The sequence below is a fragment of the Pholis gunnellus genome (genome assembly GCF_910591455.1).
Source record: "Pholis gunnellus genome assembly, chromosome: 16".
Taxonomy (NCBI): Eukaryota; Metazoa; Chordata; class Actinopteri; order Perciformes; family Pholidae; genus Pholis; species Pholis gunnellus.
This window is the reverse complement of record NC_136543.1, coordinates 22,211,312-22,237,163: the sequence shown is the minus strand read 5'-3', so window position 1 is coordinate 22,237,163 and position 25,852 is coordinate 22,211,312. Positions and strand designations below refer to the sequence as shown.

General features: G+C 45.8%; 3 protein-coding genes across 5 annotated transcripts in view; all 3 read left to right on the top strand.

Annotated features, from left to right (window-relative positions):
• The window catches only part of npr1a (natriuretic peptide receptor 1a), a gene marked incomplete at both ends in the record, with an annotated part of 32,950 nt that extends 30,139 nt beyond the window's left edge, over nucleotides 1-2,811 (top strand). The window contains 1 exon segment of the mRNA XM_079176355.1: nucleotides 2,666-2,811. Coding sequence (XP_079032481.1) covers nucleotides 2,666-2,811 — 146 coding nt within the window.
• Nucleotides 2,812-5,345: 2,534 nt separating this feature from the next.
• On the top strand, nucleotides 5,346-19,635 carry ints3 (integrator complex subunit 3). Its single transcript, XM_079176542.1, has 29 exons — nucleotides 5,346-5,486; nucleotides 6,188-6,271; nucleotides 6,396-6,479; nucleotides 6,558-6,671; nucleotides 7,287-7,371; nucleotides 7,918-7,984; nucleotides 8,153-8,294; nucleotides 8,431-8,560; nucleotides 8,773-8,870; nucleotides 9,063-9,254; nucleotides 9,330-9,417; nucleotides 11,014-11,093; nucleotides 11,167-11,258; nucleotides 11,334-11,440; nucleotides 11,588-11,707; nucleotides 13,504-13,633; nucleotides 13,832-13,886; nucleotides 14,345-14,448; nucleotides 14,653-14,817; nucleotides 15,131-15,284; nucleotides 15,679-15,747; nucleotides 15,832-15,907; nucleotides 15,993-16,106; nucleotides 16,190-16,238; nucleotides 16,494-16,661; nucleotides 18,121-18,221; nucleotides 18,689-18,761; nucleotides 18,846-18,999; nucleotides 19,088-19,635. Exons 1-29 carry the CDS (start codon nucleotides 5,409-5,411, stop codon nucleotides 19,163-19,165), a joined length of 3,051 nt encoding a protein of 1,016 aa, XP_079032668.1. The 5' UTR covers nucleotides 5,346-5,408; the 3' UTR covers nucleotides 19,166-19,635.
• Nucleotides 19,636-22,820: 3,185 nt separating this feature from the next.
• gon4la (gon-4 like a) overlaps nucleotides 22,821-25,852 on the top strand; it is a 12,537-nt gene continuing 9,505 nt past the window's right edge. For 2 of the 3 annotated variants that reach the window (XM_079176540.1, XM_079176539.1), the window contains exons 1-4: nucleotides 22,821-23,089; nucleotides 24,034-24,288; nucleotides 25,454-25,662; nucleotides 25,746-25,820. In XM_079176540.1, coding sequence (XP_079032666.1) covers nucleotides 24,057-24,288; nucleotides 25,454-25,662; nucleotides 25,746-25,820 — 516 coding nt within the window. In that variant the 5' untranslated portion in view covers nucleotides 22,821-23,089; nucleotides 24,034-24,056. Of the gene's footprint in view, nucleotides 23,090-24,033; nucleotides 24,289-25,453; nucleotides 25,663-25,745; nucleotides 25,821-25,852 lie in introns of those variants that run through there. The other variant, XM_079176541.1, reaches the window with a different exon arrangement.

The following is a 25,852-nucleotide window of genomic DNA, read 5'->3' as shown; positions in this document are numbered from 1 at the left end:
ACACATATACACACACACACATCTTTACACACACACACACGTATACACACACACACACATGTATACACACACATCACAGACTAGAGAGTCACTCACAGGTGTATTAAGTGAAGCTCAAAGGTCGTCCGTCACCATGTTGTTGTTTTGAAACCATATTTGTATATTAAACATAATAAACTTCAGCTCAGCCTAAAACACATGAAAACATCGTCCTTCCTGTTTATAGTTTCACATGTTATAACATGTTATAACATGTTATCTTTCATGTTTCTGCTAAATCACTTTGACTCTGTTTGTGTGTTTTCTGTCTTTGTTGTTGTTGTGATGTTGATGTGATTGTTTTGTTGTTGTGTTTATTTTCATGTTGTTGTTGTTGTGTTTGTTTTGTTGATGTGGTTGTTCACAGTCAGAATCAGCTTCATTGCTCGTGTGTGTGTGTGTGTGTGTACACACACACACACACACGAGCAATGAACAAGAAAAATATAGAAAGAATAAAAAAGGGCAGAAAACAAGTAGAACAGATGTATAAACATTTAACAGCTATAGACAATATAAATATATATATATATATTTATATATATATATATATATATAAATATATATATATATATTTATATAATATATATATATATATATTCTATGTGAAAATTAACCTATGAACAACAGTGTCAGTGGAATGGAGGTGATGGTGCAGCGTGACTGATTCATTGTTCATCAGAGTGACGCAGAGAGAAGCTGGTCCTGGTCTGGTGGTTTTGGTGGTTTTGGTGGATTTGGTGGTTTTGGTGTACAGAGCTCTGTAGCTCCTCCAGAGGGAGGAGCTGAACAGCTTGTGTCCAGGGTGTGAAGGTCTGCAGTGATCTTTCAGCCCGCCTCCTGACTCTGGAGGTGAACAAGTCCAGGATGGGGGGCAGGCTGGAACCAATGATCCTCTCTGCAGACCTGACGGTCCGTTGTAGTCTGTTCCTGTCCTGTTTGGTGGCCGATCCAAACCAGACCGTGATGGAGGAGCAGAGAACAGACTCAGTAGAACAGGACCAGCAGCTCCTGAGGCAGGTTGGGGGGCTCCTCCTGAAGGCAGGAGGGGGACACCGTCTGGACCCGGAGCCTTCCTGATCTTCTGTCTGTGGAAGAGCCGACTCACATCCTCTTCACAGACCCTCAGTGCTGGTGGGGGGTCGGATGGGAGCGGTGAGGAGGAGGCAGGAGGTGTAGGAGGTTGTTTGATGATGGAGCAGGTGGGGGGGGGGTGAGAGTGGGCTTATCAAACCTGCAGTTCACATTCAGGACGTCAGCCAGTTGGTGACTGTCCTCAGTGGGGGGGGGGGTCTCCTGTAGCTGGTGAGGACCTGCAGGCCTCTCCACACTGACGAGGGCTCGTTGGCTGAGAACCTTTTCTCCAGCTCTTCAGTGGAGCTCCTCTTTGCTCCCCTGATCTCCTGGTTCTACAGGATCCTGTCCCCACTTCTGTAGGCCTCCTCCTTGGCCCGACGAAGCTGCCTGAGTCTGGCAGTGAAGCAGGTTCATTGTTGAATGTGCAGAAGGTTTTTGTCCTCTTTGACACGTGTGATGTCACAGAGTCAGTGAGCTGGTCCAGGTCTGTAGCAGCAGCCTCACAAACACTCCAATCAGAGCAGCAAAGCAGGACTGAAGCTCCAGCTTTGCCTCGTTGGTCCGTCTCCTCACAGTCTTCACCGCAGGCTTTGAGGATTTTAGTTTCTGCCTGTAGGTCTGGAGGAGATGAACCAGACAGTGATGAGAGTCCCAGAGCTGCACGAGGGACTGAGTGATCTGCATCCTTTATCAGTGGAGCAGTGGTCCAGCGCGGTGGTGTCTCTGGTGCTGCTCTTAACATGCGTTATGTATTTGGGTTCTCGCTGAGCTTTGCTCTGTTGAAGAAGAACACTGAGCAGGAGTCTGGTGTTGGTGCTCAGCAGGTGTTGGAGCTCCTCACTCACAGGCCTGAGGACGTCGACACCACAATGAACGAGGGAAACTCCAGCAGGGAATAAACAGCTCGCTTCCCATTTATCGGCGTCTCCGATAAATTCCGAGGAGAGCCGCTGCTCCTCAACGAACATCTCTGAAAAACGCTCTGGTTCCATGAAACCCTCAAGATTTGACCAGTGAAGAGACGTTAAGAGTTCCTCTGTGCTGCATGTGATCAGAGAGGAAACAAGACCAACACACACACACACAAACACACAAAGAGAGCGCAGCACCGAGGCTGCCAGCTGCAGATCTATGTGTTGTTGTGTTTGTTTTGATGTTGTGTTTGTGTTTGTGTTGTTGTTGTGTTTGTGTTTGTGTTGATGTTGTTGTGTTTGTGTTGATGTTGTTGTTGTGTTTGTGTTTGTGTTGATGTTGTTGTGTTTGTGTTGATGTTGTTGTGTTTGTGTTGATGTTGTTGTTGTGTTTGTGTTTGTGTTGATGTTGTTGTGTTTGTGTTGATGTTGTTGTTGTGTTTGTGTTTGTGTTGATGTTGTTGTCGTGTTTGTGTTGATGTTGTCGTGTTTGTGTTGATGTTGTTGTCGTGTTTGTGTTGATGTTGTTGTGTTTGTGTTGATGTTGTTGTGTTTGTGTTGATGTTGTTGTTGTGTTTGTGTTTGTGTTGATGTTGTTGTTGTGTTTGGTTTAATGTTGTTGTTGTTTGTGTCTCCAGCTCTGAGGATTCACGTCTCTGAGGCGACCCGGGAGGTTCTTCAGGAGTTCAACGGCTTCCAGCTGGAGTTCAGAGGAGACATCGAGATGAAGGGAAAAGGAAGCATGAGGACATTCTGGCTGCTAGGAGAGGAGGAGACAGACTGAAGGAGAGGAGAGGAGGAGACAGACTGAAGGAGAGGAGGAGACAGACTGAAGGAGAGGAGAGGAGGAGACAGACTGAAGGAGAGGAGGAGACAGACTGAAGGAGAGGAGAGGAGGACACAGACTGAAGGAGAGGAGGACACAGACTGAAGGAGAGGAGGACACAGACTGAAGGAGAGGAGGACACAGACTGAAGGAGAGGAGGACACAGACTGAAGGAGAGGAGGACACAGACTGAAGGAGAGGAGGAGACAGACTGAAGGAGAGGAGAGGAGGAGACAGACTGAAGGAGAGGAGAGGAGGACACAGACTGAAGGAGAGGAGGAGACAGACTGAAGGAGAGGAGAGGACAGACTGAAGGAGAGGAGGACACAGACTGAAGGAGAGGAGAGGAGGACACAGACTGAAGGAGAGGAGGAGACAGACTGAAGGAGAGGAGGACACAGACTGAAGGAGAGGAGAGGAGGACACAGACTGAAGGAGAGGAGGACACAGACTGAAGGAGAGGAGAGGAGGACAGACTGAAGGAGAGGAGAGGAGGACACAGACTGAAGGAGAGGAGAGGAGGACACAGACTGAAGGAGAGGAGAGGAGGACACAGACTGAAGGAGAGGAGAGGAGGACACAGACTGAAGGAGAGGAGAGGAGGACACAGACTGAAGGAGAGGAGGACACAGACTGAAGGAGAGGAGGACACAGACTGAAGGAGAGGAGAGGAGGAGACAGACTGAAGGAGAGGAGAGGAGGAGACAGACTGAAGGAGAGGAGAGGAGGACACAGACTGAAGGAGAGGAGAGGAGGACACAGACTGAAGGAGAGGAGGACACAGACTGAAGGAGAGGAGGAGACAGACTGAAGGAGAGGAGAGGAGGACACAGACTGAAGGAGAGGAGGAGACAGACTGAAGGAGAGGAGGAGACAGACTGAAGGAGAGGAGAGGAGGACACAGACTGAAGGAGAGGAGAGGAGGACAGACTGAAGGAGAGGAGGACACAGACTGAAGGAGAGGAGGAGACAGACTGAAGGAGAGGAGAGGAGGACACAGACTGAAGGAGAGGAGAGGAGGACAGACTGAAGGAGAGGAGGACACAGACTGAAGGAGAGGAGAGGAGGACACAGACTGAAGGAGAGGAGGAGACAGACTGAAGGAGAGGAGAGGAGGACAGACTGAAGGAGAGGAGGACACAGACTGAAGGAGAGGAGAGGAGGACACAGACTGAAGGAGAGGAGGAGACAGACTGAAGGAGAGGAGGAGACAGACTGAAGGAGAGGAGAGGAGGAGACAGACTGAAGGAGAGGAGGACACAGACTGAAGGAGAGGAGGAGACAGACTGAAGGAGAGGAGAGGAGGACACAGACTGAAGGAGAGGAGAGGAGGACACAGACTGAAGGAGAGGAGGACACAGACTGAAGGAGAGGAGAGGAGGACACAGACTGAAGGAGAGGAGAGGAGGACACAGACTGAAGGAGAGGAGAGGAGGATACAGACTGAAGGAGAGGAGGACACAGACTGAAGGAGAGGAGGAGACAGACTGAAGGAGAGGAGAGGAGGAGACAGACTGAAGGAGAGGAGGACACAGACTGAAGGAGAGGAGAGGAGGACACAGACTGAAGGAGAGGAGAGGAGGACACAGACTGAAGGAGAGGAGGACACAGACTGAAGGAGAGGAGGACACAGACTGAAGGAGAGGAGGAGACAGACTGAAGGAGAGGAGAGGAGGAGACAGACTGAAGGAGAGGAGGAGACAGACTGAAGGAGAGGAGAGGAGGAGACAGACTGAAGGAGAGGAGGACACAGACTGAAGGAGAGGAGGAGACAGACTGAAGGAGAGGAGAGGAGGACACAGACTGAAGGAGAGGAGGAGACAGACTGAAGGAGGAGAGGAGGAGACAGACTGAAGGAGAGGAGGAGAAACTCCTCCCCCTCTTCTCTTATGGGAACCTCTGACATCACAGTTCAGGATTTGAAATAACAGAAACAGACGAATGTTTGATTATAAAAATAAATCATTTGAAGTTTATTGTGCTTTATTGTCTTTGTGTCTTTATTATTGATGAACTACTTTATTCTATCGAGATGTTTTCTGCTCCATTTAAACCAAAAACAATATATATTTAAATGACTTCTTATAATTTTTATCTTCATATGTTGTTGTGTGTTAGTCTGAGGAGTTTATAAAGTTGATACCATATGATGCTTTACTAATAGACTAACTGTGTTTATATAAATTATGAATGCATAATGCAGAGTACTTCTACACTGTGGTATTAGTACCTTTACTGGAGTATCAGAATACTTCTAGAACAAGTATTACTTAGTACCTTTACTGAAGCTTCACAACATTAAATATTAAAGTATTACTTGTTAAATGTCGTAAACAAGTTATAAATGGCGTTCAGGTTCACACCAGCTGTTCAAGGATTGGCTGTAGATTTCCTCTCGTGTCATTGGTCCACACGGACGTCACTCAGAGGTCTCTGTGAGCTGATTGGTCGGATGGCAGCAGACTGTCGGTGGCGGATGTACCGTCATGTAGCTGCTGGACGGTGTGACAGAGCGGGACTGAGAGAGTGAGACAGAAGAGTGAGACAGAAGTGAGATGGAGACGGCCAAGGCGAAGCCGCAGCCTCGGCTGGTGGTGTCCACTCAGCTGGACGCTAAAGACGAGCTGGAGGAGGTAGGCTGACCCGGGCTAACGGGCCTATAACCCGGGATAAACCCGGTTAGAGCGGGTTCATGAGCAGTTAGCGGCGGGTACAAAGAGACGGGATGGACCTACGGGACGGCTAGCAGGCTAGTTAGCATAGCTAGCATGGCTGTGCTAACTAGTCTGTTAGTATGCTTCGTGTATGCATAGCTAGTATAGTTAGCATAGCACAGCCTCGAGGTGTTCTGTGTAAACACGGTGTTACTGTGTCTGTCTGTCTGTCTGTGTGTGATGACACTGCTCGCGGACAGTTAGCCTAGCATAATGCTACGTAAACATATGGATGAGACCCGAAAGGTGACAGATACGCATGCGCAGTGCTCGTGTTTCGCATGTCAGAAGTAGAGGGAGATGTTGGCAGTTTAAATATCTGTACTAGCTTTGTTTACATGTATAAGTACTGTGTACTACTCAGCTCTTTGTGTACAAGTACTGTGTTTATACATCACGAGTACTCAACTCTTTGTGTACAAGTACTGTGTTTATACATCATGAGTACTCAGCTCTTTGTGTACAAGTATCACAAGTATATCACCCTGTGATGTTAGTTCTATAGTGTTTACAGTCTATAAAGTCTTCACTGTCAGCAGGACGTGTGATCAGATAAATATATGACATCATGACATCATGCAGAAATCATTGATGAACATTGTTTTTATTTGTGTTTGCAGAGATTGGAGCGTTGTGTTGGGATCGTCCAGTCGTTGACCAATGGGCTCTCAGAGAGAGAGGCCAACGACGCGCTCACTGCCAACGTAAGAAACCTGTACAAGTACTGCTGCTAGTACTGCTGCTAGTACTGCTGCTAGTACTGCTGCTAGTACTGCTGCAAGTACTGCTGCTAGTACTGCTGCTAACACTGTGACTACCGTCCTCTAGGTGTGTAAAGGGCAGACGCAGCATGAGGAGGTGTGTCTGGGTCTCTTCTCTCTCGTCCTCACAGAGCCCACCCAGGCCCAGAGGGTGAGACTCCACCACCACATCATCCTCATCATTGTTAATGTGTGACATCACTATGACATCACTCTGTGTTTGTGACAGTGTTACAGAGACCTGACACTGCTCAACAGAGACGGGATGAACGTGGTTCTGGTGAAGATCAACCAGATCCTGATGGAGAAGTTCCTCAAGCTGCAGGACGTCCCCAGAACACAGGTAAACACATGCAGGTGTACACACAGGTATACATGTACACACACAGGTACACATTCGGGTGTACACACAGGTATACAGCTACACATTCAGGTATACACACAGGTATACAGATACACATTCAGGTATACACACAGGTATACAGATACACATTCAGGTATACACACAGGTGTACACACAGGTATACATGTACACACACAGCTACACATTCAGGTATACACACAGGTATACACACAGGTATACAGATAAACATTCAGGTATACACACAGGTATACAGATACACATTCAGGTATACACACAGGTGTACACACAGGTATACATGTACACACACAGCTACACATTCAGGTATACACACAGGTATACACACAGGTATACAGATACACACAGGTATACACACAGGTATACACACAGGTATACACACAGGTATACAGATACACACAGGTATACACACAGGTATACACACAGGTATACACACAGGTATACAGATACACACAGGTATACACACAGGTATACACACAGGTATACAGATACACACAGGTATACACACAGGTATACAGGTGATTATGTAAATGACTGTAACGTTAACGGCTCCAGATGTTAACTGAAGTGATGTTTCAGCTGGTGTGGCTGGTCAGAGAGCTGGTGAAGAGCGGAGTGATGGGAGCTGATGGTGTCGTCATGACGCTGCTCAAACAGATCGCAGGTCAGAGATATTCATGTATATATATATGTATATATATATATATATATATATATATATATATATATATTAGTGCTGGGCAAGTTAACGCGTTATTATCGCATTAACGCAGACAATTATTTTATCGCGCGTTAACGTTTTTTTTTAAATGCAAAACACACCGTCGATGCAGCAAATCACCCAAACAAGCGGTTCTTCAGATTATGAGTTTAACGTGTTCACACCACATGTTGTTGACCTTTAGTTCATAGAGCAGCATTTTAACACACAAGAGCTCAACACACTACTTTAGATTCATTATGAACTTTAACATAACAATGCAAAATCATGCGATTAAAAATTGTAATCGTTGCCCAGCACTAAAATATATATATATATACACACACACACACACACACACACACACACACACACACACACACACACACACACACACACACACACACACACACACACACACACACACACACACACACACACACACATATATACACACATCCACATGTTGTCGTCTCAAAGTAACTCTCTCATTGTGTGTTTCAAATCCAGGTGGAGATATTTCCACCAAAAACCTCTGGTTGGCTGAGAACGTTCTTGACATCCTGTTAGACCAAAAGTAAGTTTGACTTTGAAATCTATTCGAACCAAAGTTTAGTCAGACTGAAGTACATATGATGTGTTTCTGAAAGTACTTTACGCAAGTATTCTGTACTGTGAAGCAGCTAGAGGGTCTGTACTGTGAGTGGTCTGTACTGTATATATCTGACTGTCTTCCTGACTCCAGAGAGTGGGTGTTGAAGAGCGGGATGCTGATAGCGATGTCCGTCTACACGTACCTTCGTCTTATCGTCGACCACGGAGCTCCGAACCTTCTGATTCTGCGTCAGAAAGAGGTCGACTATTGCATCTCCATGCTGAGGGAGAAGGTAAGGAAGGAAGGAAGTGTGTGTGTATTGATTACCTAGGTGGTTACCATAGGCCTTTCTCAACATGCGTACTTCTCTGTACTTGTGGACTTTGGTATTGAGAAAGGCCCCATGACTGTCCCATCTCTCTGTGTAGTTCATGGATTGTCAGATCATCGGCAGAGATCTGGTCCGTCTGATGCAGAACGTGGCTCGGATCCCAGAGATGGAGCTGGTGTGGAAGGACCTGCTGCACAGTCCACAAGTGCTCAGTCCTCAGTTCACTGGTAAACTACACTACCCACAATCCTCAGTTCACTGGTAAACTACACTACCCACAATCCTCAGTTCACTGGTAAACTACACTACCCACAATCCTCAGTTCACTGGTAAACTACACTACCCACAATCCTCAGTTCACTGGTAAACTACACTACCCACAATCCTCAGTTCACTGGTAAACTACCCACAATCCCCTGTAATCTGATGTGTTTCTCAGGTGTTCTCCAGCTGCTCACCGCTCGCACCTCCAGGAAGTTTCTGGCCTGTCGTCTCACACCTGACATGGAGACCAAGCTGCTGTTCATGACCTCCAGGGTAACTTTACCTTTACACACACAGTATATACACAGTACACACTAAATACACACAGTACATACAATATATACACCCTGTCCTGTACACACAAAGTACACAAACTATATGTAATATATACACCCTGTACACTCAGTATATGAACAGTAAACACCAGTCACACACCTGGGTGACTGACTTGTTACCTGTGTCCAGGTGCGTTTCGGGCAGCAGAAGCGCTATCAGGACTGGTTTCAGAGACAGTACCTGTCCACAGCAGAGAGCCAATCACTGCGCTGCGATCTGATTCGCTACATCTGTGGAGTGGTCCACCCGTCCAATGAGGTTCTGAGCTCCGACATCCTGCCGCGCTGGGCCATCATTGGCTGGCTGCTCACCACCTGCACGGTAAAGGGGCATCAATCTGAAGCTCATCATCTTTTAAAATCAATAACTAACCAATCAATTGATCGATTTCTCCAGTCGAACGTCGCTGCCTCCAACGCCAAACTGGCTCTCTTCTATGATTGGCTGTTCTTCAATCCTGAGAAAGACAGCATCATGAACATAGGTGACTTTTACCTTTCTACACTTGTGAGGACCCTCTTTGATAAAATGTATTCACCAACTCTGACCTAACCCTCACATGATAGTTACCAATACTAATGATGGTTACCAATACTAACTAATGATGGTTACCAATACTAACTAATGAGGGTTACCGATACTAACTAATGATGGTTACCAATACTAACTAATGAGGGTTACCAATACTAACTAATGAGGGTTACCGATTCTAACTAATGATGGTTACCAATACTAACTAATGATGGTTACCAATACTAACTAATGATGGTTACCAATACTAACTAATGAGGGTTACCGATACTAACTAATGATGGTTACCAATACTAACTAATGAGGGTTACCAATACTAACTAATGAGGGTTACCGATTCTAACTAATGATGGTTACCAATACTAACTAATGATGGTTACCAATACTAACTAATGATGGTTACCAATACTAACTAATGAGGGTTACCGATTCTAACTAATGATGGTTACCAATACTAACTAATGATGGTTACCAATACTAACTAATGATGGTTACCAATACTAACTAATGAGGGTTACCGATACTAACTAATGATGGTTACCAATACTAATGATGGTTACCAATACTAACTAATGATGGTTACCAATACTAACTACCGATTCTAACTAATGATGGTTACCAATACTAACTAATGATGGTTACCGATTCTAACTAATGAGGGTTACCGATTCTAACTAATGATGGTTACCAATACTAACTAATGATGGTTACAGATTCTAACTAATGAGGGTTACCGATTCTAACTAATGAGGGTTACCGATTCTAACTGAGGGTTACCGATTCTAACTAATGATGGTTACCGATTCTAACTAATGATGGTTACCAATACTAACTAATGATGGTTACCAATACTAACTAATGATGGTTACCAATACTAACTAATGATGGTTACCGATTCTAACTAATGAGGGTTACCGATTCTAACTAATGATGGTTACCAATACTAACTAATGATGGTTACCGATTCTAACTAATGAGGGTTACCGATTCTAACTAATGATGGTTACCAATACTAACTAATGATGGTTACCGATTCTAACTAATGAGGGTTACCGATTCTAACTAATGATGGTTACCAATACTAACTAATGATGGTTACCGATTCTAACTAATGAGGGTTACCGATTCTAACTGAGGGTTACCGATTCTAACTAATGATGGTTACCGATTCTAACTAATGATGGTTACCGATTCTAACTGAGGGTTACCGATTCTAACTAATGATGGTTACCGATTCTAACTAATGATGGTTACCAATACTAACTAATGATGGTTACCAATACTAACTAATGATGGTTACCAATACTAACTAATGATGGTTACCAATACTAACTAATGATGGTTACCAATACTAACTAATGATGGTTACCAATACTAACTAATGATGGTTACCGATACTAACTAATGATGGTTACCAATACTAACTAATGATGGTTACCGATACTGACTAATGTAAACCTGAGCCGGCCCTGACTATAAACCAGCGCTATATTATTAACATATAACTAGTAAAGTTAGTGACTCTTGTTGTTTCGTTCTTTTGTGTCAGAACCAGCCATCTTGGTGATGCATCACTCCATGAAACCTCATCCTGCCATCACTGCTACACTGCTGGACTTCATGTGCAGGGTAACAAACACACAAACACTCAGACACACAGACACACAGACAAACACGCACTAAATCGATCATCTCTCCTCAGATCATTCCTCACTTCTTCCCTCCGTTGGAGTCTCAGGTCCGTCAGGGCGTCTTCAACTCGCTCACCTTCATCATGGAGAAGAGAGTGCTGGCGTAAGAAGCACACACACACTCACACACAGTCAGTCCACCACTTATTGATTATTGATCAGCCTCTCTGTCTCTCAGTCACCTCGCTCCGCTCTTTGATAATCCAAAGTTGGACCGGGAGCTTCGGTCCATGCTCAGAGAGAGATTCCCTGAGTTCTGCAGCTCTCCCTCCCCCCCGACTGAAGGTACCACACACACACACACACACACAGATTATTAGGTTTTATAGATCTGATCATTTAAAGTGTTGATCCTTCAGAATCCAGTCTTGCTGGATGTAGAATCAGAGTTCATCAGTTCAGGTTTCGTGTGTTTGTGTGTGTGTCCTCTAGTTAAGATGGAGGAGTCCACTTCCTTAGAGATGGACAACCATGTGTTGGACAAGGAGGACGGTTGCTATGACAACACAGAGGCGGCCTTCAGCGATGATGAGGAGGAGGTCCACAACAAAGGTGAAGAACCAGTTTAGACTGGTTTTTAATCAACCAGTGTAACCAGTGTAACTACTAACCAGTGTAACTACTGTAACTACTAACCAGTGTAGCCACTGTAACTACTAACCAGTGTAACTACTGTAGCTACTAACCAGTGTAACTACTGTAACTACTAACCAGTGTAACTACTGTAACTACTAACTAGTGTAACTACTGTAACTACTAACCAGTGTAACTACTGTAACTACTAACCAGTTTAACCACTGTAACTACTAACCAGTGTAACTACTGTAACTACTAACCAGTGTAGCCACTGTAACTACTAACCAGTGTAACCACTGTAACTACTAACCACTGTAACCACTGTAACTACTAACCAGTGTAACTACTGTAACTACTAACCCGTTTAACCACTGTAACTACTAACCAGTGTAACTACTGTAACTACTAACCAGTGTAGCCACTGTAACTACTAACCAGTGTAACTACTAACCAGTGTAGCCACTAACTATTAACCAGTGTAACCACTGTAACTACTGACCAGTATAACTACTATAACTACTAACCAGTGTAACTACTAACCAGTGTAACTACTAACCAGTGTAGCCACTGTAACTACTAACCAGTATAACCACAGTAACTACTAACCAGTATAACTACTATAACTACTAACCAGTGTAGCCACTGTAACTACTAACCAGTGTAGCCACTGTAACTATTAACCAGTGTAACCACTGTAACTACTGACCAGTATAACTACTATAACTACTAACCAGTGTAACTACTAACCACTGTAACTACTAACCAGTGTAGCCACTGTAACTATTAACCAGTGTAACCACTGTAACTACTAACCAGTGTAGTCACTGTAACTACTAACCAGTGTAACTACTGTAACTACTAACCAGTGTAACTACTGTAACTACTAACCAGTGTAACTACTGTAACTACTAACCAGTGTAGCCACTGTAACTACTAACCAGTGTAACTACTAACCAGTGTAACTACTGTAACTACTAACCAGTGTAACCACTGTAACTACTAACCAGTTTAACTACTGTAACTACTAACCAGTGTAGCCACTGTAACTACTAACCAGTGTAGCCACTGTAACTACTAAACAGTGTAGCCACTGTAACTACTAACCAGTTTAACTACTGTAACTACTAACCAGTGTAGCCACTGTAACTACTAAACAGTGTAACTACTAACCAGTGTAACTACCAACCAGTGTAACTACTGTAACTACTAACCAGTGTAACCACTGTAACTACTAACCAGTGTAGCCACTGTAACTACTAACCAGTGTAGCCACTGTAACTACTAAACAGTGTAGCCACTGTAACTGCTAACCAGTGTAACTACCAGCCAGTGTAACTACTGTAACTACTAACCAGTGTAACCACTGTAACTACTAACCAGTGTAGCCACTGTAACTACTAACCAGTGTAGCCACTGTAACTACTAAACAGTGTAACTACTGTAACTACTAACCAGTGTAACTACCAACCAGTGTAACTACTGTAACTACTAACCAGTGTAACTACTGTAACTACTAACCAGTGTAACCACTATAACTACTAACCAGTGTAACTACTGTAACTACTAACCAGTGTAACCACTATAACTACTAACCAGTGTAACTACTGTAACTACTAACCAGTGTAACTACTGTAACCTGTGTAACTACTAACCAGTACAACCACTTTAACCAGTATAACCACTATAACCAGTATAACTCACTAGTTATACTGGTTACTAGTGAGTCTGCAGCTGAATGCTATCTGACCGTCTCTCGACCAATCACTGTGCAGGCAAGAAGAGGGAGTTCAGGTTTCATCCAATCAAAGAAGCCGTGGTGGAGGAGCCCGCTGACGTCACACCGTGGATCGACCAATTAGACGACACCATGAAGGAGAAAGTCCAGCAGCTGCAGAAGACCAGGTGATCATTTATTGATCAGTAATACTTATTGATCATGTCTCAGTGGTTATTGATCAGTAATACTTATTGATCATGTCTCAGTGGTTATTGATCAGTAATACTTATTGATCATGTCTCAGTGGTTATTGATCAGTAATACTTATTGATCATGTCTCAGTGGTTATTGATCAGTAATACTTATTGATCATGTCTCCTCAGTGACACAGAGACTCAGTGTGAAGTGATGCAGGAAATCGTGGATCTGATCCTGGAGGTGAGTTCTTTGATCAGTCTGTGTACTGCTGTGTTCTACTATGTACTGCTGTGTTCTACTATGTACTGCTGTGTTCTACTAGGTACTACTGTGTTCTACTATGTACTACTGTGTTCTACTATGTACTGCTGTGTTCTACTATGTACTGCTGTGTTCTACTATGTACTGCTGTGTTCTACTATGTACTGCTGTGTTCTACTAGGTACTACTGTGTTCTACTAGGTACTACTCTGTTCTACTAGGTACTGCTGTGTTCTGCTGTGTTCTACTATGTACTACTGTGTTCTACTATGTACTGCTGTGTTCTACTATGTACTGCTGTGTTCTACTATGTACTACTGTGTTCTACTATGTACTGCTGTGTTCTACTAGGTACTACTGTGTTCTACTAGGTACTGCTGTGTTCTACTAGGTACTGCTGTGTTCTACTGTGTCTGACTCTCTGTGCGGTGTTGCAGGAGGACTTTGACTCGGAGCAGATGTCTGGTCTGGCTTCTTGTCTGGCTGAACTGTTTAAAGATCACTTCAGAGGAGACGTCCTGCCAGACGAGATCACTGAGGAGTAAGACTGTTATTTCATTGATTATAGGTCTCTAGAGGCTAAAATACATTCAAGAATATCAATATTTCATCCTGATTAAAGGGTTAGGGTTAGTCCTAAAGAAGTCTCAAAACCACCTGCTGATAGCAACATATGTTTGGAGGTCTAATAACTTTAGGAACCCGTCTGTCTGTCTGTCTCTCTGATTACCTGTCTGTCTTGCAGGTCCCTGGAGGAGTCTGTGTCCAAACCCGTCTGCCTGGTCTTCAGGAACCTGGTCACCATGCAGGAGGATAACAGCGGATTCTCTGTGCTGCTCGACATGTTGGCTGAATTCTACCAGAAACAACCCAAGATCGGGTATCACCTGCTGTACTACCTCAAAGCCAGGTGAGACCCGGGCTGTGTCCCAATAAGAAGGGGTCGTCCATAGAAGGACACGAGGACAGTAAGGACTGAAGGAGCAGAGTAGCAACGATACGAAGAGTTAACAACTTAATGCTTCACCGAGGAAAGATCTCTATCAACAGACGAGTCTTTGTTTGGCTCATTTTGGTGGAGTTAGCAGGCGAGCTAACTAGCCATGATGACAAACATGATGTTTAACGTGTGTGTGTGTGTGTGTGTGTGTGTGTGTGTGTGTGTGTGTGTGTGTGTGTGTGTGTGTGTGTGTGTGTGTGTGTGTGTGTGTGTGTGTGAGCAGTAAAGCAGCCAACGGTAAGATGATGCTGTACGAGTCCTTTGCTCAGGCGACGGCTCTTGGTGATCTGCACACCTGTCTGATGATGGACATGAAGGCGTGTCAGGAGGACGACGTCCGACTGCTCTGCTACCTAACGCCCTCTATATACTCTGAGGTACGTATCCCGTCCTGTGTCAAGGTCTCCTGAGGTCTCCTGAAATCTCCTGAGGTCTCCTGAGGTCTCCTGAGGTCTCCTGAGGTCTCCTGAGGTCTCCTGAGGTCTCCTGAGGTCTCCTGAGATCTCCTGAGGTCTCCTGAGATCTCCTGAGGTCTCCTGGGGTCTCCTGAAATCTCCTGAGGTCTCCTGAAATCTCCTGAGGTCTCCTGAGGTCTCCTGAGATCTCCTGAGGTCTCCTGGGGTCTCCTGAAATCTCCTGAGGTCTCCTGAGGTCTCCTGAAATCTCCTGAGATCTCCTGAGGTCTCCTGAGGTCTTTCGAGATCTCCTGAGGTCTCCTGGGGCCTCTCGAGTTCTCTTGAGTTCTCGGGTATTGTGAACGTGTCCCTTCAGTTCCCAGATGAGACGTTGAGGAGCGGTGAGCTGCTCAACATGATCGTGGCCGTCATTGACTCCACACAGGTGAGTGAGTCTGTGACCAAAGACCTGATCCAGACCTTCATGACCCGGATCACCTGTTCAGTAACCAGGATGTAAACTCTATAGTTACAGGAGCTGATGTGTCACGTGATGATGGGGAACCTGGTAATGTTCAGGAAAGACTCTGTCCTCAACATCCTCAGTGAGACACACACACACACACACACGTCTCTTACTGCAGAGGACACTGTCCTCCTGGGTCTTCATGTGTCCTCCTGTCTCAACAGTTCAGTCTCTGGACTGGGAGACCTTTGAACAGTACAGTACCTGGCAGCTGTTCCTGGCCCACAGCGTCCCTCTGGAGACCATCATCCCCATCCTGCAGCACCTCAAATATAAAGGTGACCAGGAGACGTTTGTCTGTCCTCCGGTCTGATGGGACACTTTACTCACAGATGTTCTTCTTCTTCTCTTCTGTCTGCAGAACATCCAGAGGCCTTATCCTGTCTGCTGCTGCAGCTCCGCAGAGAGAAGTATGAATCTGTGCCTATGGATCTGTCTGTTGATCTGTCTGTCTGTCTGTCTGTTGATCTGTCTGTTGATCTGTCTGTCTGTTGATATGTCTGTCTGTCTGTCTGTCTGTTGATCTGTCTGTTGATCTGTCTGTCTGTTGATCTGTCTGTTGATCTGTCTGTCTGTTGATCTGTCTGTCTGTCTGTCTGTTGATCTGTCTGTTGATCTGTCTGTTGATCTGTCTGTCTGTTGATCTGTCTGTCTGTCTGTCTCAGGCCCAGTGAGGAGATGGTGAAGATGGTCCTGAGTCGTCCGTGTCACCATGAGGACCAGTTCACCACCAGCATCCTGAGACACTGGGCCTCCAAATACGACGACACGCTGGGAGAACACATCAAGACCCAGCTGATCAAGAACAACAACCAGCCCCGCAAGAGACAGAGGTGAGACAGGGAGAGGGTGAGACAGGCAGGGAGAGGGGTGAGACAGACAGAGAGGGTGAGACAGATGGAGAGGGGTGAGACAGACAGAGAGAGGGGTGAGACAGACAGGGAGAGAGTGAGACAGACAGGGAGAGGGTGAGACAGACAGGGAGAGAGTGAGACAGACAGGGAGAGGGTGAGACAGATGGAGAGGGGTGAGACAGACAGGGAGAGGGGTGAGACAGACAGGGAGAGAGTGAGACAGACAGGGAGAGGGTGAGACAGACAGGGAGAGGGTGAGACAGGCAGGGAGAGAGTGAGACAGATGGAGAGGGGTGAGACAGACAGAGAGAGGGGTGAGACAGACAGGGAGAGAGTGAGACAGACAGGGAGAGGGTGAGACAGACAGGGAGAGGGTGAGACAGGCAGGGAGAGAGTGAGACAGATGGAGAGGGGTGAGACAGACAGGGAGAGGGGTGAGACAGACAGGGAGAGAGTGAGACAGACAGGGAGAGGGTGAGACAGACAGGGAGAGGGTGAGACAGGCAGGGAGAGAGTGAGACAGATGGAGAGGGGTGAGACAGACAGGGAGAGAGTGAGACAGACAGGGAGAGGGTGAGACAGACAGAGAGAGGGTGAGACAGACAGAGAGAGGGGTGAGACAGACAGGGAGAGAGTGAGACAGACAGGGAGAGGGTGAGACAGACAGGGAGAGGGTGAGACAGGCAGGGAGAGAGTGAGACAGATGGAGAGGGGTGAGACAGACAGGGAGAGAGTGAGACAGACAGGGAGAGGGTGAGACAGACAGGGAGAGGGTGAGACAGGCAGGGAGAGAGTGAGACAGATGGAGAGGGGTGAGACAGACAGAGAGAGGGGTGAGACAGACAGGGAGAGAGTGAGACAGGTGGAGAGGGGTGAGACAGACAGAGAGAGGGGTGAGACAGACAGAGAGAGGGGTGAGACAGACAGGGAGAGGGTGAGACAGATGGAGAGGGGTGAGACAGACAGAGAGAGGGGTGAGACAGACAGGGAGAGAGTGAGACAGACAGGGAGAGGGTGAGACAGACAGGGAGAGGGTGAGACAGGCAGGGAGAGAGTGAGACAGATGGAGAGGGGTGAGACAGACAGAGAGAGGGGTGAGACAGACAGGGAGAGAGTGAGACAGACAGAGAGAGGGGTGAGACAGACAGGGAGAGAGTGAGACAGACAGGGAGAGGGTGAGACAGATGGAGAGGGGTGAGACAGACAGAGAGAGGGGTGAGACAGACAGGGAGAGAGTGAGACAGACAGAGAGAGGGGTGAGACAGACAGGGAGAGGGTGAGACAGACAGGGAGAGGGTGAGACAGACAGGGAGAGAGTGAGACAGATGGAGAGGGGTGAGACAGACAGAGAGAGGGGTGAGACAGACAGAGAGAGGGTGAGGGACCTGTGAGGACACGGTGTCGTGGGGGACTAACCCGTCTGTCTCTCTGTCTCTAGTCTCCGGAGCTCCAGCAGTAAACTGGCTCAGCTGACCCTGGAACAGATCCTGGAGCACATGGACAACCTGAGACTGAGCCTGAGCAACACCAAGAACAACTGTGAGCACACACACACACTCACACTCATATACACACACACACCCACACACTCACACACACTCTCACACACACACACACACTCACACACACACTCACTCTCACACACACACACACACACTCACTCTCACACTCACATACACACACACACTCACTCACACTCACACACACACACACACACACACACTCACATACACACACACACTCACACACACACTCACTCTCACACTCACATACACACACACACTCACACACACACTCACACTCACTCACACTCACACACCCACACACACACACACACACTCACATACACACACACACTCACACTCACACTCACTCTCACACACACACACACACACACTCACACACACACACACACACACACACACTCACACACTCACACTCACTCACACACACACACACACACTCTCTCTGGTTGTTGGTCAGTGATTGGTTGTTTGTGTTGTCAGTCTTCACACAGACTCCGATCCTTCAGGCTTTGCAGCACGTTCAGGCCAGCTGTGACGAAGCACACAAGATGAGGTACACACACACACACACACACACACACACACACACACGGGCGGATGACATCACCCCCGGTGCTGATGACATCACTTCCTGCAGGTTCAGCGACCTGTTTGCTCTGGCGGAGGAGTACGAGGACTCTCAGTCGAAGCCTCCCAAGTCTCGGCGTAAAGCTCCCGCCTCCTCGCCTCGCTCCCGGAAAGGAGCAGCGCCTCCCACCAACGAGGAGGAGAGCGGCTCCAGCAGCGCCTCGGTACGTATACGACCCGCCCGGGTCCTGGTCTGACCCGGTCTGACGTGGGTTTGGGGTTAGACTACAACAACAGTGTGTTCTGTTTCAGGAGGAGGAGGACTCGAAGCCCAAAGCGCCCAAGAGGAAGAGGAAAGGCTCGTCGGCCGTCGGCTCGGACAGCGACTGATGGACGCTCGGACCAATCAGACGCCGGCCTGTCGGCGAACCCGAGATAGGCCCCGCCCCCTCCCGACAACATGCACTGACCGCCACGGGAGGGGCGGGGCATCGGACACCGTGAGACTGATGCTGTTTCCACGGAGGAGACCGTGTGGCTTCTATGTGGCGCTTCTCCCATGATGCACTAGGAGGAAACCACGAACTCTGGAAACCAACAGACTGATTTTAACAACATGATGATGAAGAAGATGAAGAAGATGAGTGTGGTGGTTTGTGGGTACTTCTGACCCCCCTTTTTGTATTTTCTCTTTTTTTGGAGGGGGAGGGGGGGCTTTGGAATCTTATTGTGGAGGATCTGGACTTCCTGCTGTTTTGAGCAGCTCCTTCCTGTCTGTCCCGCTGCAGTAAAATCTCCTCGTCTGTTCATCATTTGTTACATTTTATCAGTGTGTCGATGTGAAAAACATAAAAAAATCAAATGGAGTTTGGTTTGTTGATCGGTTCATTATTATTATTATTATTATTATCTTTATTATTATTATTATCTTTATTATTATTATCATCTTTATTATTATTATTATCTTTATTATTATTATCATCTTTATTATTATTATCTTTATTATTATCTTTATTATTATTATTATTATCTTTATTATTATCTTTATTATTATTATTATTATCTTTATTATTATTATTATTATCTTTATTATTATTATTATCTTTATTATTATTTTCTTTATTATTATTATCTTTATTAATATTATTATCTTTATTATTATCTTTATTATTATTATTATCTTTATTATTATTATCTTTATTATTATCTTTATTATTATTATTATCTTTATTATTATTATTATCTTTATTATTATTATTATCTTTATTATTATTATTTTCTTTATTATTATTAATATCTTTACTATTATTTATTGTCGTACTAGAATGATGTAATGAAAGTATTTTAAATGGTATTTTTTAGAGAATGCTAAATATTCACTAGTATTTTAATGATGTATTTTTGTGCTAAAGAATTTGAACATGAATATTAATGTTGGAAAGACGTTAAACATTAATATTTCACTTTAATACTTTAAGATGTTCATGATCATGTTCTCACACGAGGACCAGGTCTGGAACGTGATCAAGACTCATCAGTGTGATTGGATCCACCTGCTGCTGCTGATGAAAACCAGCAGACAGAGTCAGACCAGAGACCGGAGACCTTCTCCAGACCAGAGACCTTCTCCAGACCAGAGAACTTCTCCAGACCAGAGACCAGAGAACTTCTCCAGACCAGAGAACTTCTCCAGACCAGAGACCTTCTCCAGACCAGAGACCAGAGAACTTCTCCAGACCAGAGAACTTCTCCAGACCAGAGACCTTCTCCAGACCAGAGACCAGAGAACTTCTCCAGACCAGAGAACTTCTCCAGACCAGAGACCAGAGAACTTCTCCAGACCAGAGAACTTCTCCAGACCAGAGACCTTCTCCAGACCAGAGACCAGAGAACTTCTCCAGACCAGAGCATTTCAGACTCAGGTAAGTGGACTCCAGTGATCCAGATTAGTCTTTGACGTTAAAACAGTTCTGTGGTGCTTTCAGGGTGTAAAGGAGCTCAGAAGATGGGCTCAGAGTCCTAAACCTGAATGAACATAACGGGTCCAAGATCTCTGTCAGAAGAAGTCCAGATGGAGAACTGATCCTTCATGGACCAGAGTCATTGTTCATAAATATAAAATCTATATTTATATTTAACGTCATCAATGAAGGACCTCTGGTTTCTCTCCTTCACTCGGCAGAAATAGTTATTTCAAAATAGTTAAATAGTATTTTATGTGTGTGGGCGTGGTTATATGGATGGGCGGGGCTATATGGGTGGGCGTGGTTACTGATGCTCTCCTCTCAGCTCTCTTTAGTCCACCTGTCATGTCGGCCGTTAAGCCGTCTCTCCGGAGTCGGGTTCTGACTCCTCAGCGGATCCCGAGCTTCATCATCCCGTCTCGTGGTCCTCTCCTCTTCCTGTCTCCACGGCTCCACCAGAGCTCTCCGGACCGGACCGGACTGCTCTTGGACCAGGACGAGTCCTCCCGCCGTCTTCAGACCAGACCTCGTCCTCACTGCTCCGCCCCGTCCGAGTCTGTAGACTCTGACCCGTGGACCCGTGCGGCCATGTCTCTGGTCCACGTAGAGAAGAAGACCACGTCCTACGGGTTCTGTGCTGCTCTGGCTCAGAGCCCCTGCAGCCGCCGCAGGGAATCCCTGTTTCACCGGAACAAACCGGTGACTGTTACTGACCTGGTGGACACTGGTGCTGGTCCTGGTGCTGGTCCTGGTCCCGACAGGTACCGGATTTGTCTGCAACCCGTTAAAGCTCTTGGCCTGCAGGTAATGTTTTATTATTGTTTATTCATATAAACGGATGTAAACTGACATCTTGTCTTTTCTTTCTTCTTCATTAGTTGGTAGAAACTGTAGAAGAAGAAAACGGTAGAAGAAGAGCACAATATAAAATAATACGTTTCTGTTTTATTTATTGAAGGTGAAGAAGATGAAGAGCTCTGGAGGAGGCCACGCCCCCTCTGACGTCACATGACCCACTGAATCAGCTGTCTGAGGACTTTTAGTAAAGATTGATTCCATAAATCTAGAAGAGATTTATTCTAATTAATATTTCTTTGTTTATAAGTTGAGACGTTTTATTGTTTTATGAATAAAATCTGATTTTCTCTTCAACGGTTTTTATTGTTGCATCAAATGTTCACTTTAGAGACTAGAGTCTGTTCTTTATTTAAATTTTATTTTTTGAGTTTATTGTGAATCATTGTTTTACTTAGTTGATATTCTAGAGTCTGTGCAGACCGTCGATTTAAAGACGTCTTCTGAGTTCAGAGCAGAAGTGAAGACATGAACGGATGTTTCTGAACTTGATCCTGGATCAGTTCTGGACCTTTTTATTCTCGTGGACTCAACACAAGTGCTGAACATCCTGAACCTCAAGCTGTGGTCAGCTGATCCCAGCAATCTGAACCACTAAACAAGACCAGCAGTGAGACCTGAACCACAAGACCAGCAGTGAGACCTGAACCACAAGACCAGCAGTGAGACCTGAACCACAAGACCAGTAGTGAGACCTGAACCACAAGACCAGCAGTGAGACCTGAACCACAAGACCAGTAGTGAGACCTGAACCACAAGACCAGCAGTGAGACCTGAACCACAAGACCAGTAGTGAGACCTGAACCACAAGACCAGCAGTGAGACCTGAACCACAAACCGTTCTGCTTTATTTATATTCACTAGTCTGGTATTATTATTTACATTCTATTGCCTTCATTTTGAAATGTTCTTATTTCGGGTCTCCTGTCTCGCTCTGCAGGATTTATAAAGAACAGAATCTTCTTTATTAAAGTTTGGTTTTCTCGTTTTCTACTTTTTGGATTCAGAAACAAAAACAGAAAAACGTCCTTTTGGTTTAATTTCACTTTAAATTCAGTTCTTTAGTATTACACTATAGAAGTACCAGACATCCTGCTCCACGCGCCAGCAGGTGGCGGTAATTCACCAATTAATAAACCTCAAAGAAGAAGAAGACGACGTCACTGTTACGTAGTGACGCACAGCCGGAAGTTTAGCTTTCTCAGAAGCGTGTCGTTGTTGTGGCGGTAAAAGTGTTTCTGCTGCTCGTGACGGATTTTCACCGGTAAACTGGATTAAAGCGACCGGTACCGGACCGTTGGAGGGGGGTTGGACCGGGAGGGGACACCGGTTTTATATATATATATACATGTATATGTGTGTGTGTGTGTGTATATATATATATATATATATACTACTGGCTCCTGTAGTCTGTTTGTTGTGATGCTAACGGTCGCTAAACTAGCCGGCTAGTTAAGCGTTAGCACGCTAGCTGGAGGAGAGCAGACTCAACAAGGTGAGGCGCTAACACAGCTAACACAAGCTAACTGATGACACATTGTCTCGCGCTCTCTCTCTCTCGGTGCAGGTTCGGATCACACCTCACGGGTCGGCTCGCTTGTGACCCGCGGAGTTTTTTGTGTACAGTGTAATCATAGTGTGTAATAACGTGTTACTGCTGCTGTTAGTAACACGTGAATATCAGAGCGTCAGTGAGCAGATATGAAGCAGTGAGTTCAGTGAACGGAGCAGCTGCAGAAGAACCGGCGTCGCTTCAGCAGGTTTGGGATCATTTTGTCGGAGGAGCGTGGTGGACAAACCCGTTAGTCTGTAGGCGTTTAAAGACAAAGACGACACATCGGACATGTCCACATAAGAGACACCGCCCCGTCTGTCAGTGACGGGTTAAAGTGTTTGAGCCACGCTACGAAACCCCCTCACGCGCCACTTCAGTGTGAGTCACACACAGTGGCTGTAGACACGCCCCCTCTGAGTCACACACAGGTGCTGTAGACACGCCCCCTCTGAGTCACACACAGGTGCTGTAGACACGCCCCCTCTGAGTCACACACAGGTGCTGTAGACACGCCCCCTCTGAGTCACACACAGGTGCTGTAGACACGCCCCCTCTGAGTCACACACAGGTGCAGCAGTAACAGTGAGACTCATCAGATCAAACATGTGGACACAGTTTTCCTTTGGCATCATTTGAAGTTGAAAAAAGTAATAAATCACAATATATGTTATCGCAATACTAATAACATCGTATCACAGGATCTCTGGTGATTCCCAGACTAATTAATAAATATATATATATATATATAAATATATATATATATATATATATTTATATATATATATATAACGGTAGAGGATGGGACTGATCTCACATGATGACGGTGGTGATGATGAAGAACAGCTGAGTCATGTTAACGACATGATGACCTCATTGTTTCACAGGTCAGAGGTCATGTTTCTCCACAATGAGCATCGTCCTCAAACGCCTCAAACTGAACCCGTCCAGACCAGGACCCACCAGGACCAGGACCCTCAGACCACCACACTGCAGTCCACAGCTCAGCTCCCATGATGCTTTGCTGCATCCTCTGGCTCCTGAAGGGGGCGGAGCTCAGGAGGAGGAGGGGGAGGAGGAGGAGGAGGAGTACCTGCTGGTGGAGGAAGATACAACCGACTCCAGTCTCATCATCACCATGGGTAACACACACACACACACACACACAGAGACACTGGGCCTTTCTCAATATGCGTACTTCTCTGTACTTGTGAACTTGTGGACTTGTGAAACGTCATCAGTCTCAGCCCAAGTACTGTTCCAATTCAAAGTTCACATCAAGCCAAGCCAGGTCCAAATGCCCGGATGTGGCTCCGCCCATTTTACCGGGGATGCATCGGAGGTGACTTGTGTGTACTTGGGACAGCCAAATATCCCAGAATGCATTTTGCACCAGCAACAGGAAACAATGTTGGAGGAGAAATCACACAACTGGAAGTTGAAATGTTCGAAATACTACTGTTGTTAAGTCACAGAAAGTAATTTGAGGATGTTTTTAGGCGAGAAGTTAGTTGTTTAAGCATCAAATCCGTGGTCGGTTTGTCAAGATTCAGCCGATTAAAAAATCTGCTCCGACGATTTCGGAGATGTGAGGTGTAGCTACCGGCAGTAAACCAGCACCGGGGGCTCCGCGCTCATGTTACCCGCCTAGAACAGCCTGATCTCGGCGAGTCTTTTTGAAACTTGCCGCTGGTATTGACGTCTCTGTAGCGTTTTCCTCGTCGGCAAAGAGTACAGCAATCCGGACCTGATCCACATACACATATATATATACACATATATATATATATATGTGTATATATATATATGTGTATATAATATAATTTAAAAAATATTGTATTTTATTTTAAATGAAAACGAAAAAAGCAGGGTTGTCATATTTAGTTCGATTGTAAAAATACTTTACAGTAAAAAACGGATTAAACTCATTAGCAAGACCAGCTGAGGTGGTGATGTCATCAAGTAAGCTGCTGTTCCAATTGTCCGTACTGCGTCCTCTGGACTTCAAGTCTGGACTTCAAGTCTGGACTTCAAGTCCAGACTCCAAAAGTTCAAAAGTTCACAAGTCCGTACTTGTATTGAGAAAGGCCCACACACTCCTTTATGGTGACTGTGTAGGGGGCGGGGCCTCTTTATGGTGACTGTGTAGGGGGCGGGGCCTCTTTATGGTGACTGTGTAGGGGGCGGGGCCTCTTTATGGTGACTGTCTAGGGGGCGGGGCCTCTTTATGGTGACTGTGTAGGGGGCGGGGCCTCTTGACTTCTCTCCAGGTCTCAGGTTCAGCACTAATGTCTGTCTGTCTATCAGAGGACAGACAGGTGGAGGTGAAGGCAGCGAGGAAGAGAGCGGTGAGGAAGAGGAAGAGGAAGCTCACAGTGGAGGAAGAGAAGAGGGGCGGGGCCTCAGAGAGCGAGGCGGGGGTAGAGATGGAGATTGACAGACAGCTGGACCAATCACTGGAGACCAAGTCCAAACAGCACAACCTGACCACGGTGAACGTCAGAAACATCATCCACGTGAGTTCATCCAATCAGAACACAGCTTTATGACGATGAATATGATGATGCATTATTTTAAACATTTAACCTCTGACGTACAGGAAGTGATCACCAACGAACACGTCGTGGCCATGATGAAAGCTGCCATCAACGAGACGGAGGCCGTACCCGCCTTTGTGAGTCTGTCGTCCAATCACAGTGCTCGGTT

Bases quoted from the DNA above. Each gene is read 5' to 3' on its own strand.
- ints3 (XM_079176542.1), top strand. From the start codon at position 5,409: ATGGAGACGGCCAAGGCGAAGCCGCAGCCTCGGCTGGTGGTGTCCACT. The intron at 15,285-15,678 runs GTACGTATCCCG...GTGTCCCTTCAG, and splicing joins CGCCCTCTATATACTCTGAG to TTCCCAGATGAGACGTTGAG. The intron at 18,762-18,845 runs GTACACACACAC...CACTTCCTGCAG, and splicing joins GACGAAGCACACAAGATGAG to GTTCAGCGACCTGTTTGCTC.